This window comes from Symsagittifera roscoffensis, chromosome 1 (assembly GCF_963678635.1).
Source record: "Symsagittifera roscoffensis chromosome 1, txSymRosc1.1, whole genome shotgun sequence".
Classification (NCBI taxonomy): Eukaryota; Metazoa; Xenacoelomorpha; order Acoela; family Convolutidae; genus Symsagittifera; species Symsagittifera roscoffensis.
Genome location: NC_087062.1, coordinates 13,968,749 through 13,988,114, shown reverse-complemented (window position 1 = coordinate 13,988,114; position 19,366 = coordinate 13,968,749). Strand labels below are relative to the sequence as shown.

General features: G+C 35.2%; 1 protein-coding gene across 1 annotated transcript in view; it reads right to left on the bottom strand.

Annotated features, from left to right (window-relative positions):
• Positions 1-19,366, bottom strand: part of LOC134847324 (uncharacterized) — a 107,395-nt gene that overhangs the window by 56,875 nt on the left and 31,154 nt on the right. The window contains exon 6 of the mRNA XM_063864550.1: positions 16,110-16,234. Within this exon, the coding sequence (XP_063720620.1) occupies positions 16,110-16,234 (125 nt within the window). The remainder of the gene's footprint in view (positions 1-16,109; positions 16,235-19,366) is intronic.

Sequence of the window (19,366 nt, the reverse complement as noted above, 5' to 3'; positions counted from 1 at the left end):
ATAAAACTCTTATTAGTTTAATATTTTTTAATAATGATTTTAGTTAGTTGTTTTCACAAAAGCTTTTTGTTTTAGTTCGGTTATTTTGAAGAGTTACTCACCCTTGAGTAGCTCTTATTAAAAATAAAGGTGTGGTCACAAAGCGTGGATGTAGCGCGGTGGGTTAGGCCGGCTATAGAGCATGCTCAGGACGTCCTTTCCTGGTGGGTTAGGCCAGGAGTGGGAGTATGATTTCATGCGGTGTTTGTGAGGGGTCCTGTTATGTGACAACGTTTTATGTTGGGTTTGTTGTGGTTTTACTTATGTCTTGTTGGTTATGTACTTTTTCCAAAAAGCAAATTGTTTGTGGTATGGGTTTGTCTTTCGACTTTTTTGTGTTTTATTATTTCTTTCTAAGACTTTGTAATAGTCTTCAAAAGAATAAATTATCCAGTTTTAAACTGGGTTAATCCGGTTTGGGTACCGTTGGTTTCCTTTTCTAAGTCATGCTGTTATTCTATGATTTGTGGTATTTAGTAAGCTGCGTTGGTTAGTTTTGTTTAGTATATGATTCCTTTCCAACCGGGTTAAAGGAAAGTTTGAAACATGTTATTGTATGTTAGAGTTGTTGAGTGTGAAAACTTGAAACTGAAATTCATTATTTTAAACAATTCTTCGTGGGCGAGCTGTGCGAGTGTGGATAGAATTTCTGTGCGAATGAATGAAAATATCAAAAGGTTAGTACTGCAATTGCATTTTATTAATTTACTGCATAGAATTTGGAAATTTACTGCTAGTTATGGGGGAATTTTAAGATACAAATTTTCATCATAATTAGATTTACTGCTTTGGGGGAAAAGATTATAGATGAATTTATTGCATTGATATTAAATTTAGAAATTTATAAGTGTAGGAGATTAAGAGAATTTTAAAATTGTTTGATGAAGATTGTGATTTTTATTGTTTCTTTTGTGGTTTTTGTAGGTGATTGTCGGATGAAAGCTAAAAATCTAATGAAAACATGAATAAAGAATGGTGAGTTTTTTAATATTTCAATTAGTTAGTTATATTCATTTAATTCATACTTACCTGTTAGTCGTCGGGGAAAAAACCGTGGGGGAAGATGTCGTGAATTAGTTCTGAAGTTGTTAGTAGTTTAGCTAAGATGCGGATGATATTTTTAGTTTGAAGCAGTGGCCAAAGCAATTGAAGTGCCTTAATAGTGGTTAGTTCTTCAGTGCCTACTGCAAACTCATAAGGTGTGTTTTGGATTAAGTTATATAATTTGTGGTTAAATTTAGTGTTGTGGATGAATTCTAAAATTGGGATTTCTATAGGTTGTAGGAATTCGTGCGGGATAAGGAAGGGTCGGGATTCTTCGGCGTTGAAGGTCTTGGTGATGGGGCAGAAAATGTACATTTGGGTTATGGGGTCATAATTACGAAGAATACCATGGAGGTTAGTGTCTTTAATACAATATGTGAAATTTAGGAAATATGGTGAAGTGTATTTTGAATTGATGAATTGGAAACGATGGTGTGGTTGTCTAGAGGGTGTGTGGAGGTCAAAGTGATTTTGGATGAAACGATAGTAACTGTATGTATGTGTTTGTTTAGTGCGCAACATAATATCGTGTGAGCAGTGTAAATCTCTTTCGTGTGGTGCAAGGAAATGAAAGGTTAGTGAAAATATTTGGAAGCGTTCTTTAAAACTTTCGTATGCTTGTGTGTCTGTTAGTGCTTCTGAAATAATGTGATCAAACTTGCGGTCGAAGATGTTTAGTGTAAATATATATGGTGTCTTGATGAAAAATTTCTCGGTGATTTGTGGATTAGCGAAGCGATCGTCGTCTAAGAATTGATCTTGGTTAGCTCTAATGATGTTGTGATCGTAGTATTCTAGTGTATATTCATTAGCTCTAGGTGCAGTGTGTATTTTTAGTGATTTTTTATATCCAACGTAAGTAAATTGTCTAGCGGTTAGTGGTGTAGTTAGTCGATATAGCATGTCTTTGTTTCGGTCTATATCGATGGCAGTGCTGGATAAAGGTAAGCAAAGAGGGTTAGTGAAATGATAGTATGAGGTCCAAGAGAGAGTGGGCATTAAAACGTATTCATCTACAAAGTTGCGTGTTTCGTTAGCGTCGTGAGGGGTGTTTAAGGTGTATTGTGGAAATGAGGGTAAAGTGATAGCTAAAAATTCTTTAGTGTTAGTATGCTGGGGGTGGTTGATGTATTCACGGGCTGTTCCTGGTTTTGCTGGGAAAGGATGGTTGGGGAATTTTCTTTTAAAAGTGCGGTAAGCTCTATTAGTGTTTAGTGAAGATATAGTGGATGTGGATGATGGTGTTAATGATTCAGTATAATTTGAAGAGGGTGTAGGGGGATTGGATGAATTTGTAGTGGAGGAGATTTGGTTTATGGTCGGGGTGTTAAGGTGGTAGGGTTGCTGTTGGAGGGTAATAAAATTATCTAGCTCTGGGGAGATTCGGGGGGTGTCTGGAGAATGAGATGATTGGTCAGATTGGTATGAGGAGTAGGTTGGGGTAACTTGGGAAGCATAAGAGGGTGTCGGAGTGATTGGGTCAGGGTTATTTGACAATATGGGTTGAAAAGGAGGTTGAGAAAAATTAGAAGGGTTATGAAAATTATTGGATGGGGATGGTTCTGAGTCGGCAAATTCATCGGGGGTTTCAATATTCGGGTTATTTAGCTGTGAGATGGAGTATAAAACTGAAATATGTGAGTTAGTGTCGGAATTCATGCCTGATGTTACATTGCTAGATGGAAAATCGGGTGGCGGAAAAGCAAAAAGTGGTATGATTGGGATTGAAGAGGTAAGATTGGTTGGATGGGAATTTGATCGGTGTAGTGATCCAAGTTGGCGGCTCATCGTGGGCTAAAAAAATTATTATTTTGAGATTGAAAAGCGGTGGTATGGGGCTGTTCAATAATTTGTTCATAAGTATTATCATCTTGTGATTGATGTGTCATTATATGTTGGACGGGACTTTGCGATGTATTGAGTCGAAAATTTGGATTATGTGTGATTGCTAAATTTCGAAAATTTCGTGGGACTAGGGATAGTGGATGATTATTTGGTAGGGGTGGTAGTTGTGGTGCCGTTGGCTGTGTGTCGACATTGTTATGTTCTTCGTCGTATGTATTTTGTCGTGTTGTTATTTTTGTGTTATATTCTTTTATTTGTGCGTCTAAAAGAATTTTGTTTATAGATGTGGAAAAAATTCCAAAAAATCCTGCAAAGAGTATGCGTGCTACGCTTGCTTGTCTGTTTACTTGTGTGTGTATAGCACATGTGTTGTAGATTCCTTTTAAGAGTGAGAAAAGAAATCCAATAAAGTTAAACATTGCGTATAAAATAGTCAATTTTTCTAAGATGTAGTAGGGCCATCCTAGAAAATCTAGGATCTCATTTTTGAGTGTAACAAAGCTAAAAATGTTAATTGGTGATATATCTTGGGGACGGTATTTTTCGCCGTTTAGATATATATAATCTTTAATGTCTTTAAAATATCCGCTATAGTCTTGGGTGTAGATATCGGCAAAACCTGCGGTTTCTGCAAGTTTGCGTAAATTTTGGTCTATTGATTGTCTTTGTATAGTGTCCATTTGTGTTAATAATTCTTGGAATTGTTGTGTTCTAATGTGATGTTGAATATCTGATTTTGAATAGATTCCTAATGATTGTAAGTCTATATTTGGGTTTCGAGCGATAGCGCGAATGCTTTCTGGTGAAAATTTTTTGAGTGATTGCATTAATGTGGGATATGGAGTGAGAAGATAATATTTATTTTCATCAGGGTTTAGTTGTACTACATTGTGGCTATTTTCTGATCCACATGGGACTGCGGTATCCCAGAAATAGGTTCTTCGTGAAAGTGTATCCACGAAATGTACTTTATTCTTATAAAAGATAGGGATTCTTTTATAACATCGTTTATCTTCAAAAACGTATAGTGGTGATACTTTTTTGGTACAAGTATAAAACCATAAGATGTTTCCTTCGTAGTCTAAAAAATTTGATCTATTTCCTGATAATAAGTATCCTGCATAGGGTATTTTTAATACTGCTAGTGCAAGTGATTGTAATATTTGTGTTCGTTCTAATTCGCATAGTTGGTGTAGTGTTTCTAATTCGGAGAGTGACATTTCTTGAAAAATGCGGCTAATTGTATAGTCTAGTTTCATATCCAAATGAATATCATAGTGGATATTACCGAAATATGTAGTATTCATTAGTGATAATTCTTGTAAGCGTGTGCTTCTGGTGTCATAAGGTTTTAGATGTCCACCAGGTTGTCCGTTACTTTTTTCAAAATTAACTGGTATATAGGATGTTCCTTCGTTTAGAGGATGACCTGTGGCATATGGGTCGATTTTTACTTTTCCAGTGGTCATGTCGAATCCTTTTTCGTATTCAACTAATATTTCAGAGTATTGTGTTCTGTGAAGTGGATTCCTGTATTTACATGCAAGTTCTGTTTCTTGATATATTTGAAAACGTGTCAATTTATTTTCTATATTGTCTATGTTTCTAAAATCGGAACTTAGTTTGCGTGATGGATGGACTTGTTCATAAGGAATTGATTGTATGAAATATTTTTCGTGAAATTTTATCATACGAGCGTGTATTTTTGCTACTTGAAATGTTGTACATGTATCTTCGGGGAACCAAACAATTGTTGCTTGTGTTCTTGTTGTAGGGTCGCAATATCCTTGATCATTTTTACAAGGTAGTCGGATTCCTTGATAGATCATTGTATTATCAGATAAATCTCGTGTGAGTTGTATTTTTTCGAGTTGTATTTTCCAATCGAAAAACATTATTTCTTGGTATCCTTTATTTTTCGTGTCTGCTTTGCAGTTTGATGGGTTATTTATACCAATGTGTGGTATCCAATGTTTATCATGTAGGTCATAGGTTAATCGTCCGTGTGCGCCGTTATACGGGTATTTTTCGTCTAGTTTTATATGTCCTTGATGTCTTTCAAGTTGTGATTGGTGTACAGAGTCTGAAAAAACTTGAAAATTAACTAATTTTCTTTGGGAGTTTTTATTTTGTGTGATGTTTAGTCTAAGTAATTCATTTTTACAATCGTCGGGGTTGAGATGTAAAAGGCGTTCTATATTACTTTGATAGAATGATTCATGGTCAAGTCGGTTTTTGTTTCCGTTCGAGACTTGTGAACAATGTACTTTCTTTTCGGAAAATGTCGCTGTGAATTTATAACCTGTAACTGTTGTTGCTCGGGCTTTTGAATAGAGTGTTGCTATTATATCTGTGGTTTCTATAGCTTGTGGTTCTGTTTCACATTGTGATACTTGATTTATTGCATATTTGTGTAGTGTTTTTTGTTCATTTTCTTCGCAATCGTAATGTGTTACTAATAAATCTTGTGGTCCTGTACGAGGGGAAGGGTTTATGTTTTGATTTGAGGTTACTAGAAAAAGGAGTTGGAGAAAAATTAATAATTTTAGAATATACATGTGTATGATAATCCTGAGTATGGGTTATAAAATGTAATGTAGCCAATTGTGTTTTTGGTATATCTGTCGTATTTATATATTACTTCAGTAGTTATAAACGGTGGTGGTAGTGATTGAGCTGTTATGTTAGGTGGATTTAATGGGTAGGGATGTTGGGTAATGTTATTTAACTTAACTGTGATTTCAAACTTTAATTGTAAACTGTTTTGTTGGAGTATTTGAATATTGTGATCACGGATATCGTTGTGAATATCTTGGCGATATTGTAATCTATTAAGTGCCCAGTTATGAAGGCGGTTACTTTCTTGATGTTGTCCAAATAATGGTGGAGGTGCTGTGAATGTATTCCAATCTAGTCTTAAAGGAATATTTATTGATGATTGTTCTCGATATCTGGCGTCGAGATTATTTGGAAAATTTAAGTTAAAGGGTGGTGGTGAAAATTGGCTTATTGATGGTGTTGATGGTAGTGATAATGTTTCTGGTAGTGATGAGGATGTTGTTGTATCCGTAGAAATATCTATGGGGTCATTGACTAAATTTGGTTCACCTTGTGTAAATGAATGTGTAGTCCAATATGGAAATCGTGATGTTTGGTTTGGGGGGTTAAAAGGATTTTCACGTATTTGTTCAGATGTTGGTGTTGAACCTAAGTAGTCTGAGGGTAGACTTGAAGTGCTTCGTTGTGAAAAAAGTGTAGGAGTTTCTGGTGTGATGCCAGTGGTGTTTTCTGGAGTGGTTTGTGATGGGGATTGAGGTATATCAAAATGAACTCGGGGAGTTTGAAAATTTCTATTTCGTCGAGGATGTATAATTTGTCTATTTATTTCTGTTGTGTTTTGGTTTTGACTAAGGTTTCGTATTCTACTTAGTTCTTGTGGTAGTGTTGGGTAAAGATTGTATGTTGGTTCACTTAGGGATGCTTGTCGTTGAACTGGTTCTAGTGGTTCAGATAAACGAGCGTGCCGTTCTTCAAAAGTGTATGGATTGTCTTGAAAAGAAATTCGTGTAGATGTTTGAGGATTTTGAGTAGTTGAAGGTGGTGTTGGATTATCTTGGGATGATGTCGGTGAAGACTGATTCTGTGACTGTTGGGTAGCAATTTTTGATGGATTTTTGAATTGTTACTTTAGTGGGAAGGTTTATGTTTATTATAATATTCTTCCAAAAAAATAATTAGAAAAATTGTTGCTAGGGCAAATGTGATGATTGCTTTCTTTATACATTTACATATGGTCAAAATGAGGGATGATAAAAATGTTATGAAAATTACAAACAATAAAAAAATATCAGTTCTACTGAAAATTGTTCGTATCATTTAGACAAGTTGTGAAAATCGTACCTGTGGATATATTCAAGGGTTTTGGAAAGTTGGAGGAATAGTTCGAGGATAGTGTAGAAAATTTAAAAAATGTTACAAAAAATGATTAGGATTATTAGAAAATATTCAAGTATATCAAAAAGAAATATTATAAAGGCTTCAAGTATTGGAAAAAAATGTTTAAAATTTATAAGTATTTGAGCAACTGTTTGAGAGAAAAGCATTTAAGAAATGATCTCTTGGTCGAATATTTTTTGCTGTTTGAGGCGATTTTCTAGTGTGGTCGAATTATTTATTAGTTTTTTGACAAGTGGGTTGAGTTTTGTAAAAATTTGTTGGGGGCAATTTTTATGGTGACTGGGAGGTCGTCTTTTTCTTTATTTTTGTTTGTCAAATGATCCGGGGTATGGTGAGATTTTTATACTTTAGGCTAATTAAAATCTTCATTTTGTTACTTTAGGCTAAGTTATCAAATTTGTTTTGGGGGTATTCGTGGTCTGAGTTGGGGAAATATTGTTGATCTTTGGGTTATTAGATAAGGGAGGGGTACGGTATTATGGTGATATTTATTTTAGTTGTCAAGTTGGAGTGGTTTGCTTATTTTTGACCTGGAGGTTGTAAAGTTATAGTTAGAGATGTGCCTGGAGTTCTAGATTATTCGTCTAATTGATCTTAGTTTGAGTTAGAGAAAGTGGCGGATTGGATGAATCCTATTGGTCTATTTTGAACTAGAATTATTGCGTACTTGTGAGCATGTTATTTTGAAAAAATGAAATGAAAAATTTTACGGAGGTTTCAAGATTGTGAAGTATAAAATCTTAAAATTACTTTTTAAATTCTACTTTCTTTAATATTTTAGATTGAGGGATGAACATTTTGTAGTTTTTACGTGGTTGATTTCGGAGTCTTGATGTTTTTCTATGTTCTGATTTGTCTATTTCTTCTTGGGGTATTATTTGTTCTGTCATTTTTCTATTTTTTCTTTGTTTTGGATATTCTTTATGGTTTTGCGTATTGTTTTTGGTAGCGGTTGGTTTCGTGTTTTGATTTTCGGTGGGGTTATCATTTTGTTCTGTGTTTTTCAGATGTGGTTCATTTTGAATGATTTTTAATCCTGTGAAAGAATATAATTGAGTTAATTCGCGGAGTGCGTATTCTTTTGGGTAATAAGGTAATAGGTTGTTTCGGTGCTGAACGATTTCTTTTTTGTTTGAGTCGGTAATTTTATATGTGACATCAGTGGGTTTTGCAATTATTTGGTAGGGTCCTTTTCGGAGGGGTTGTAATTTTTTAGAAATTCCTTTTTGAGTATTAAAATTAGGTATTAAAACAAATGTTCCAATTTTTAAATCGGAAGCTGGTGTAAAACGTGAATTGATTTGTTCATTTATGTTTTGTCTTTGTAATAACTTTTTCGTTATTTTTTGGTAAATTTCATTGTGTTTCTTATCTCTATTTAAAATCCAACTTTGTTGTGTAGTTGTTGTGTGTACAATTTCTTCATTTATGAAGTGTGATGGTGTCTGGATATCTTGTTGAGTAAGATTCCTAGTTCCATTGAGGTTTTCGTTGTGTATGACTGTAGAGTTTAAACTATTATTTTGTGTATCGGGTAAAAATGTATTATAGTTTAATGGTGTTGCATCAATTGTTAATGGTATTACTCTTACATAATCTCTTATGTAAGATATTGTACCTATTGCTTGACTTGAGATTGATTGTGGAAAGCTTATAAATGCGTGATGAGACCATTCGGGGTCCCAAACATAATCTGATTGTTCTGTGATAGCGGTATCATCGTTCGAATTTTGGGGTCTAAAATTTTTTCTTGCTTGTGCAATTAAATCAATATTGTGTGTGAAATAATCTATTATGAACCATGCTAAAATTTTTTGTAGATCGTGTTTGGTATGTTGTGAAACGTCATCTTTCGTGAAATTTTCTTTAATGATGTTTAAATAACTAGAGAGTAGTGTAATTTCATGTCGTACTTTCAAATGTTTAGATGTTTCTGTCGGTGAGACATTTGTTAGTGGGATTTCGTTTTCTAATATCGAAATATAACTATATATTATTGCGAAAACTTCATTGGTGAATATGGAGTTTGCTCTTTGTGAGTTATGATATTGGATGCTTTTTATATATTCTGAAAAAACTTTTGAAAATTCTAAATCAAGATCGTCTGTTTGAATAGTATATGTTCTATTATTATGGTTTGGGGAAGTGAATTCTATGGAGTAGATTCCATACTGTTGTGTTATGTTGCATATATCTTTTAGATAGTGATCTATGATTTGTCTTTTGATTTTTACATCGGGGAACTCTGTTTTACATGGACTGATTCCGGGTTCAAATAAATTTACGAGTAAATTTTGACAAAATATGTGTTGTCCTCTATCAGTATCTGCGTCTACTATAAAAGGAAAGATTTCATCATCATCTGGAGTTTCGTCACCTGGGGTGTGTGTTGAACTCATTTTTTCGTTCGATGACTGTTAATATGTAATTATTAATGTGTCGAATTGGTTGATTCCAATTGTATAGATGTACTGGTTTGTGTTTATACTGTTTTTTTATTCTTCTTTTTCCTCTTTGTGATGAATTTGAAGTTGTTTCTGAGTCAGAAAAATATAATTGATCGTGTTGTGGGTAATTTTTATCTATTGATTCTTTTAATTTGTAAAGTTCGTCTAAACTGTTGGTTTCTGATTCTGAAAATGCGTTTCGATTTTTTGAAAATCTTTTTCGTGTTATTTGTCTTTGTTTAGTTATTATTTTCCTCTTTAGTGTTTGTCGTTTTGTGCGAATGTATCCAACTGTTTGTGTATGAGGTGTGATTACAAGGTCGTATTTTTTGTTATCTATTTCACAATTGTGTAAAATGATTGTTTGTTTATTTCCTAGGTTTTTAAATGACATAAGGTTTAGAATGACGGATGCAAAAAGTTGTTAAATGATTTCTATTTTCTTAAATTGTTAGTTCTTACGATTTTTTGGTTAGCTTAACCTGGGTCTATTTGTTCAGGGTTGGAGAGAAAAGTATATCGATTCCGAAGAATGATTTTTACTTTCTCGTGGCTAGTATAAGCTAAGGTGTTAACTTACTTAATCTTACTTAGGGGTAGTGATTGTGTTCAAGGGTTGGAGAATAGTAAATCGATCCACAAGGTTCAGGTATAATTAGAACGCGAGTAGTTCGTTAGATACTATTTTAAACTTACTAAGTCTAAGATTTATCCTGGGTCTGGTAAGAGGGGGGGTCAAGTGAAGGATGAATAACCGAAGTTCTTCACTGTTTATCCTAATTTGAATGATTAGTTTTGTTTTAAAATTTCTATTAGTCTTGGGTCTTTAGAAAGGGTTGGGTAGTGAATCGACGTTTGAGGTCGTTAGACACTAATTAAGTGGGTGGGGGAGAACAAAATTGTTCTGTTTGATCCAAGGATAAGCCTTGATGATCAAATTTGAGATTTTAATTAAGTAGAAAATGATTTAAGATCCAAGGATAAGCCTTGATGATCTGGTTTTAAAATTAAGTGAATTTAAGTTTTAATAAAGTTTTAAATGTGTGTAAAGGAAAGATTTAGTGTTTTGATGATGTTAGTGGGTTTATGATTGCTGTTATGTTTTAGATGATGAAGCTGGAACAACAGGATGATTTATGATTACTAACCATTTATTGTCATGCTACTAATTTTTATTTTTGTTTTCCAATAAATATTTTTCAAACATGTTTTGTATAATACTGCAGAGTTTTAGGGAAACGATCTTAGATCTTTTTATCAATCGTTATTGTATAATATTAATTTTGTTTAGCGCCTGAAATGATTTTGAAGATTAACTTCAAGGTTTTATGTTTGCAAATGGAAATCTAAATTCATTGCAAGTAGTATTCGAAATATAAAAGTTTGTTCTGGCTTTTGCCGAACTATCATATAACTATACGGCAAGTTTCTACTTTGTCGTATGTCGTCTTTGGTTCGAGGTCTTCTTCCAATTCCGGGTAGTTCTATTATGGTTCGGAATATTGGCTCTGATCTATTGAGTCGGAGAGACATTTCAATTAAATTATTGTCGTATAACATTTTGTAAATGTTTTTGTCTAATTTCTAATCTAATTTTGGTTAATTCTAATCTAGTAAGGTCTTGTTCGAGCCTCACTGGTCGCACCAGATGAGTTATGACCGAAGTGTAACTCATAGAGTAATTTCGGATAGGGTACACCGTCTGCTCGTCACGCTATCTTATTTTCGGCCGGATAGATTCGTGCAACTTCTTAGTCTAATACCGATCCTAATCTTACTCTTATACTATCTAGTCTCAGGTTGTTTAACTAGTCTCTGCTAGGCTCAATAGATCTAGGGTATACTGGTTTATTGCGGCTGCTGAAGTGCTCGGGAGAGTCCAACTAATTTCTAAGTTAAATTCAAATCTCTCTGGTGCTGAAATTACAAGTAACTTCAGCACTTACAAATAAGTGGGTTGTTAGTTAGATGGATCATGATTGGTTAATATTAAATACTTTACATTGGTAAAACATTTAATTTATCCAATCATAAAATATAGTTTAGATCAGGTTCCAGAACCTTCTTTTTTTTCTAACCTAACTCGCAAATAAAATATTCCTTAAAAATGTTAATTTATTTGAAAATTGCATAGCATCTGTTCTCTGCCTGATTCGTGACTTGTGTTTGGTGCCTATCAAGTGCCGTGGCTGAGTGGTTAGTGTGTGACAGTCTTAATCTCTAGGTCACAGTTTTGAAGTAACCAATTTTTTTTTTACTAATTCGAGGGTTATTTCTAATTTTTATTGAATTTTATAGAACTGACTTTTGCCGTGTTCTTGCTAGTGTTTGCGAAGCAAAGCTTCGCCTCTGTGTAAATTCATTATTTAGAAATTCCTTTTTTTCATGTTCAGAAAAATTTTAACACCGAGGCGAAGCTGCACTTCCCAAGTACAAGCGACAAAACGTCAGGAATTGGCTCTAACAAGTGAAATGAGGAAAGTAAATGCAAAAAAGAATTCGGAAAAACTTTGGCTTTAAGGCGCAGTCAAAGCCCCAGCCTGTGGACTAAAAGTTGCACCTCCTCGTGTTTACGGCATGCGCTCTCTGTGCCTTTAAAATGCTAGCCAGCAATAACGAGGATAAACTGATGTTATGAAACTGCTTTTTGCTATGCATAGCAAAAAAGCCACGTAAATGAGCATTAATTTACGCGATTTAGATTGCAAAAAAAATGCGGATTGGCTTAATTTAACTCAATGCTCTCAAGCTGGATTGTGTAATCTCTGAGGGTTGAGTTTGATAATTTTTATCAAACCAGACGTTGGCAAGTAGCGAAGACTTCCTTAATTTGGCACAAGTTGTATTTGTGCTTGTGAATAAGTTTAAAACTGAACTCTATTTGTTGACACAAGCAATCTTGCTAGTAATGAGTTACAAAACGAGTCTAGTCCAACTCATATAAAATAGTGCTCATTTTAATGAAATTTTGCTTCATAGTATTAGCAGTTTCATAGCATGAGTTTATTTATGGTCTTGATAGCTAGTGTCTTGAAAACCTCAAGAACATATTGTGTTGGCACGAGGAGATGAGACGCTGAATCCTCAGATTGGGTGTTTGTTTCCGACTCATAATAGAATTTAATTTCACATGGTCTGTTTTTAGTGTTTTGTTTCTGATTTCTCTTTTTAAAGCCTATGTTTGCGTTTTGTCGCTTGTGCTTTGCAAAGTTGAATTTAAAAGCTTGAAACTTCACAAACTGTTGACTTTGAAATAGTGTTCTGAAAAACATAATGAAATTCAAGATAAATGCCGGGGTTCCAAACAAGTGATTCATAATCTGAGTAAAACCGTACAATTTTGGCGCCGCTTAAAATACTGTTGCAATTTGTCGCCTGATATGAATTGTTGTTTGTTACGAATTGTCGTTTGTTACGAATTGTCGCCTGTTAGAAATTATCGATTATTACGAATCGTCGCATCACTATTTTACATATCTATAGTAAGAGTTTTGGCAAACTATCGGCAGTATATCTTATGTCATCATATTCAAACAGCAACTAGTTTTTTATACTCATGTACTTATTTTAAAGTGGTACATCTCAGTGACCCTCTGCATGTATTAGTGTTGATCAGACGATGCTTGAAGTCTGTCACGCAGGTATCTGTGTAAATAGAATCGAACTTTTTTTCCTGGTTGTTCCTATATTTGAACGCTTCAAGTGTTCAACAAACTAAATCAATTTTTTCAACTTTTCCCATACTTGACCCGTATTTTTTGTTTTGGAAAACGTTGTTTGTGCAAAATAAGAAAAAAAATTATGAAAATGTAGGATCGTTGATCCTAATACCTTTCGGCCATTTCAAAATCAAATTGAGAGAGCATAAGTTTGGGAATTGCACGCAGCATAGTAAAGCTAATAAGTAGTACGTAGACTTGTATTGAATTATCAACACGATAAGTAGCTAGCTAAACAATGAGTCTGTACTAGACAAGATCAAGTTCGGAAGAATTAGTACCTCCTATGCCAGAAAATAACAGTGCAACAAAATCGGCGAATCAAAACCCACGGATTGGGAACCCCTGAGATTTATGTTATCGTGACCCCTCGGACCCATGGCGGGCAAGTGACTACAGTTCCCGGAAAAGACAATCACCATATCGGATATCGGTACCTAGCGGCCGTATTGGGCTCAAACTCTAGTATGTTGTAGACCGAGGCAAGGGATGCTTAAGTGTGAATTCTCTGTGGATTATTTTCGAACCCAGCTAATGGCAGAAAACTAAAACTATTTCCAATGGTTTGTTCGGAAGCTATTCGCACTGGGCAACAAACCTTCTTAGACCGAAAACTGGCAATTTTACGCAAAACAATGAGAGCGAGGGCGTGTCGACTTTATGTTAGCTGTCTACTGGAACCAGGTCCCGAAAAAAGTACCCCTAGTGAACTAAACACCTCCTGTGTCACCAGTCGTAATAGTGAATTCCCGCGAAGTGATAATGGACCTTCAGACTGTGATTACCCGTGAAGTATGTTGAGTACGAAGTTGAGTAGGATCCCTATGAGACGGCCTAAGTCTTTCCTGGTAAGTTTGACCCCTTGATAACTTTACGGATAGCCTAAAATAAAACCTTTCTCTTAGAAGAGAGTGTTGCAGTAGTGGATTTAATTACGGTAAATTTTGAGTGGACTTGGTAAATATTGAGTTCATCTTAGCTTGGCGAATGCGCTATTTATAGAATTAAGACCAGAACGTAGAAAATTAGTCACAAAATGGTTAGTATATGCATACGATAAGAACATGAATTAAGAAACCCGAAAGGACAGAATGTTCAATTAGCTTCCAGGAGATAGTTTTTTGACACGAGGGAACATCCGAAGAAGAAACGGCATGCCCTTAGGAGCTAGAACGATGTGATTAGGATAGGGTAGACGTTGGGTTTTTAGGTGCACGACTTTCACCCGGGAATATATACTTCAACTGCACTAGAAAAAGGAAATCTTAAAAACATTAATGGATAAATTAAAATAAAGACCTTGGGAGGTTCACTGAGTAAACATTGCGTTGCTTGTAGGCGAGTTGAACTAGGCGCGAGTTCGCGGAGCTCAAGAAATTGTCGATTAAAATCTTATGATGTTTGTTCGCTTGGGTCAAATTTGACACCTACCGCATACCTGTATCTAAAAAGCGTGACGAGATTGATAAATGAAATCGTATTTGGTAGTTGTTAGTTTTAACATAAGAGGAGTGAGTTAGGTGGATGACAGGACTGATACAGAATGGCGTGACTTTGATCAAAACTAATAGGATAAGTTAGATAAGTCAGGATAAGGAACTGGAGAGTACCTTAGAGCCTCCAAGAGGCAGAACAATTTTAGAGCTTAAAATGGCAAGTTGGTCTGTAGAGACGCGAGTGCAAAAAATTAGGTCGAATTGATCTCGGAAAATAGTGACTGTCAGAATGATAGTCGAAAGGCTAGAAAGCTTGAGGTAAACTGAAATTAGGAATGCTTAAGTAAAAAAAAGGATTCACTTGATTAGAGGATGCCGTCGATTTGAATTGCGGGACCCAATTAATCAGATTATATGCCGAATCACCAGTCTCGATAATTGATAGAAAAAACTTTGGCCCTGTTATGGGCCTTGTATATCTGGATAACTATTTAAAACATTGAATTTAAATACCGTCAAACATCTTGCAGGGTGAGCCTGAAGTCGAAAAAAAACAGCCCAGACGAGAAAGGGGCGAAGCAAATTTCGAAACAGGAAACCGTACACCTAATAAAAGTTCTTGTCCGTCCTAGCAAAAGCCAGAAAAGGAGTTAAGGAAGCAATCCCTTAGTCCAGACGGCAACTTTTAAAACAATTTTAACGTTTAAGTTGTTGAAAAACTTTTTTTGAATTAGATTCTTCAACATGATCGATCGTTATTTTTGTTCTTCTCAATGTAATTTTGTTTTAGACCAGCGTATACCATTGAGAGTTGAGTTGTTTTTTCTTCTTTTGAATTATCGTCTTTTTTGACCTTTTGAGAAATTTTTGAAAGCCTACTAAGTTTTTTGAAAATAAAAAATTGTTTTAAATTATTCAAACAAAACGATTGAAACTTAAAAATTAAAGCGTTTTTTCACATTGGGTTGACTGTAAGCAAAAACTGTTGAAAAGTAAAGTTATTTTTGCAAAACCTAAATTGTACCCCAAAAATGACCATTTTTTACTTTTTTTAGTCAATGAAAAATTACGTCAAAACTATTGGACGTAATTTTTGACGTTGAGTTGATGACAAAACTCTATAAAATTGAGCTTCTTCAAAGTTTAAGAAAGGTATAATCTTCTCTTTTCAAAAAAAGTTGTTTGCTGGCCATTTTTTACATAAAAACAATTTTAAGACGTTTTGCGCTAATTGTTGGAGATTACACCTTGCTTTATTTTTGTGAGGCTACATAAGAAGCTCACTTGGAGAAAAATTTGTCGGCAACTTAACCAAAATCTTTGGCGTAATTTTACTTTGACTAAAGAAAACGAAAAATGGTCTTTTTTGGGGTAAAATTTTAGAGCTGAAAAAAAATCCGCAAAAAATTTGCACGTCATATTTCTGCTTAAGCTTTTGCTTTAGTTTTCAAGTTTCGTTCGTTTTGTCCGGATAATTTTAAGCATCGCCGTAATGGGTTGTCATTGTTGTTTTATTTTTTGTTCTGATGTTTTTTTCTGCTTAGAAGGTATCTCATAAACTTTTTTTGGGTTATAACTAATGAGAGAAATCTACGAGGTCTGCGATTGATTCGTCGAATAACCTTCTGCAGTCTTGTTCGTGTTCCAGCAGATAATGTTGCAGGAAAGCGACCATAGAGTTGACCTTTGAACTCTCCGATCCGAGCACTACGGTGTTGAATGCCGACCGGAAGTGGCTGAACAGGGCCTAAAAACATATTCAGTGGAAGTTTGTGAGGGCTACTATAATGCGCGAAGGACCGAATGCGCGTAAACTCTCAGCCAATCAATGCTCTTTCAATTGTCCAAAACTAGAAGATATCATGATTATTTCAAGGAAAAACTTTGATCAGGTTTTTTTTGACATTTTTCAAGGTGTTTAAAAACCTTCCCCCACAACCAATGTATTATAACCAATGCAAACACAAAGTGACAACTTGCATCTATTAACTCATTTTTCGAATCAATTAGCTCGCTTCAACTCAATATGAAATTTTTTGAGCTGGGTTCGTTTGCTGCATGTGCTTTGCACTAATGAAAAAATATAAATTCCAAGCACTCTAATTATCCCAATTTGGCTAGATAACCTTCATCTAAACTCCCATAAATTCAAACAAAAGTTGAGACAGGAAATTTTATTGATTTTGAGCTCAAGGCATTGATTTCTTGCTTTAACAAAAACTCACTTAAAACGCTTAAAAATGCTTTACAATATTTCGCTGAACACGTTTTATTAAAAAACGAATCTGGTCTGAAAAAAAATCACCCTCACCACAAGCATATAGATTTCGATAGAATGAAAAAACTATAAAAACAAAACTTTCATCCCGAATATGCCAAACTTCAAATTTTCAGACCCCATAACTTTACAAAAAATTGTCACTGGTAAAATATATCATCAATATGAGCTCAATAACTCAAATGCTTTTAGATGATGAAAAAAACTCCCGTCAAAAGCCGCTAGTGAAAAAAGCTGAATTTGTCAGCAGAAAAAAACCACAGAGAGCACAAGTACTCCGTAATTCCCTTCGATAAGCATCAATATATGTGACATTCGACCAGAATGTGCCAAAATGCAATCTCTGCAGTTTAGTCATTTTTAGCAGCGAGCCTTCCGAGTTAGTGATTTTGGAGGATTAAGAACGTTATTTGAACGATTGAACAAAACGTGAAGGTTGAAGGATTCGGAAATTCCTAAATTTTAAATTTTCGAAGTGATTACGTAACATTTCTGAGAAACGTCAGAAACGGCCATTTTGGCAAGAGAAGCTGAAAAGCAACAGAATAACGATAGTCGCACTGACGAAAACAACGAAGATTGTGATGGAAAAACAACAGAGAAAAACAAGAGGACGTTCCGAGTTGCAACTATTGTGTCGCTACAATAGTTGCAAGGCCGTTGCAGACAACGGTGAAGGGTGGAAGATAGCCTTCCGGATTACGAAGAAGTCAAGATTAACGAGCTTGATTCAGTGGATTCAAGAATCCGGAAGGGTTTCGGAAATGAAACTTTTATTCTTTTATATAAACTTTTAGCTTCTTGTCATGTCCTGAATTGAATTTAATTAACAACTGGATTCATTTTGATAAGGATGAGAAGCTAGGAGTTGGGGGAAAGGTTTGATCCATCTTCGATGGAGATGATGATTTTTATCTACTGAACAAAAACAATAATAATTCAATAAGTAGTAGCCTTGTTTTTAGGAGTGACCTCGTGGTCTGGGGATATTGAGACCCAGCCATGAGCTCACTATTTCCGCATGTAATTAAGTTAATTTGAGTGTTTTGACCGAAGCCCAAAGCAGTAACGTTTTTTGTCGACCCGATGTTAGAAAAGACCACCGAAAAGTACTGGCTTGGTAGAGACGGTGAAAAGCATATAAAGCTCTGTTTAGACGTTAGCCAGTCGTCTTAGGACTTAGTTTTATTTTCCGTCGATATGTATCTTCCGGGCGAATGTTACATACATGTTTTTATGGCGCTCCTGGGTGTTATTCTTTTTTGACATCATGACCGGCGGAACCGTTGACGAGTACTCCGCGCCGAGCAGATGCTCACATTAACGCCCTTAATAGGCCTAAACCTCCGGGGCGGAAGGGTAGTTTGGAACGCGGAAGCCTTCCGGATTACCGTGAATAGCTTTTTAACTTAGTTAAGACCGAAAATTCACGAATCAGGAAGGGTGGGGGGATCGGCCATTCCATCGTTCCCTGAGAGGTTTGTGACCAAAAACACTTAAAGATATTTATAAAACCAAACAAAAAGTAGTATAGTACCCAAGAAAAACAAAAAACATAAAAAATAACCGAAAAAACCAAAAACAGTAAAAAAAAAAAAAGTAAAAAATCAGTAGAACTCATCCCCCCAGACAAGATGTGATCCGACCCCCCCGTTGTTGTTGATAGATATATTGTTGTTACAGGCATTTATATCAGTCAGGATTGTTACGATCAATTTAGTAGCCTGTTTGTGAGGCTTGTACTGTAGGGTTATTTGAGCATTTAAGCACGTTAATGATAAATTGCGCTCAATCCGGAAGGGTCAGCTGATTTGCGCTCAATTCGGAAGGGTCTTGGGAGAAGACTGATCCGGCAAGCAGTACAAGGAGCAACAAGAAGGCGCTCAACGACAACAACAATCGACTGTTGGGTATCGTTAACAAGTTTTGTATCCCTTTTGGTACAAAAAGTAAGATAGTAATCTGTGGGGGGCTCGACAGTGCTGCACTGCAGTGACCCTTCACCGAACTGCGAATATCCGAGTTAAGCACCTTAATTCGGATATTAAACAAACCCGGAGGGGTATAGTATTACTAATATTATTACTAATATAGCCTATATTAATACTCTTATACCGTTTTTCAGTGAAAAACACAGAAAGTAGACCGGTTTTTAGGGTCAAAATAGCGATATTTTGATCCCCCCACAAGTCGCGATTTTTGAGATATCGATATTTTTTGAAACGGAAAAAAGCGCTAAGTTAGTGTGTTACACCGTAACTGCACTACCATAATAGAAAGAACCGGTTAAGTTTAGTTCGAAAGTGGTTGGAACTATTTTGGTAACAAAACCGAAATTTCGTGATTTTTGAGAAAACGAAACACTATAAATTCAGAAAATTTTTTGAAATTTTTGAGTTATAACAGTAAAAATAGTTGTTCGGACAACGTCCACTAGTGAATCTATAAGTTTTAAAACCCGCTACCCGAAAGCCTTCCAGGTTGCAGAGAAATCGAACTTAACGTGTTTGATTTGGTGGATTCATCAATCCGGAGGGGTACAGGTAGCATAGTTTTTCGCAAATTTTTTCAACTAAAGCGTTTTAGATCGGGTCTTTTGCA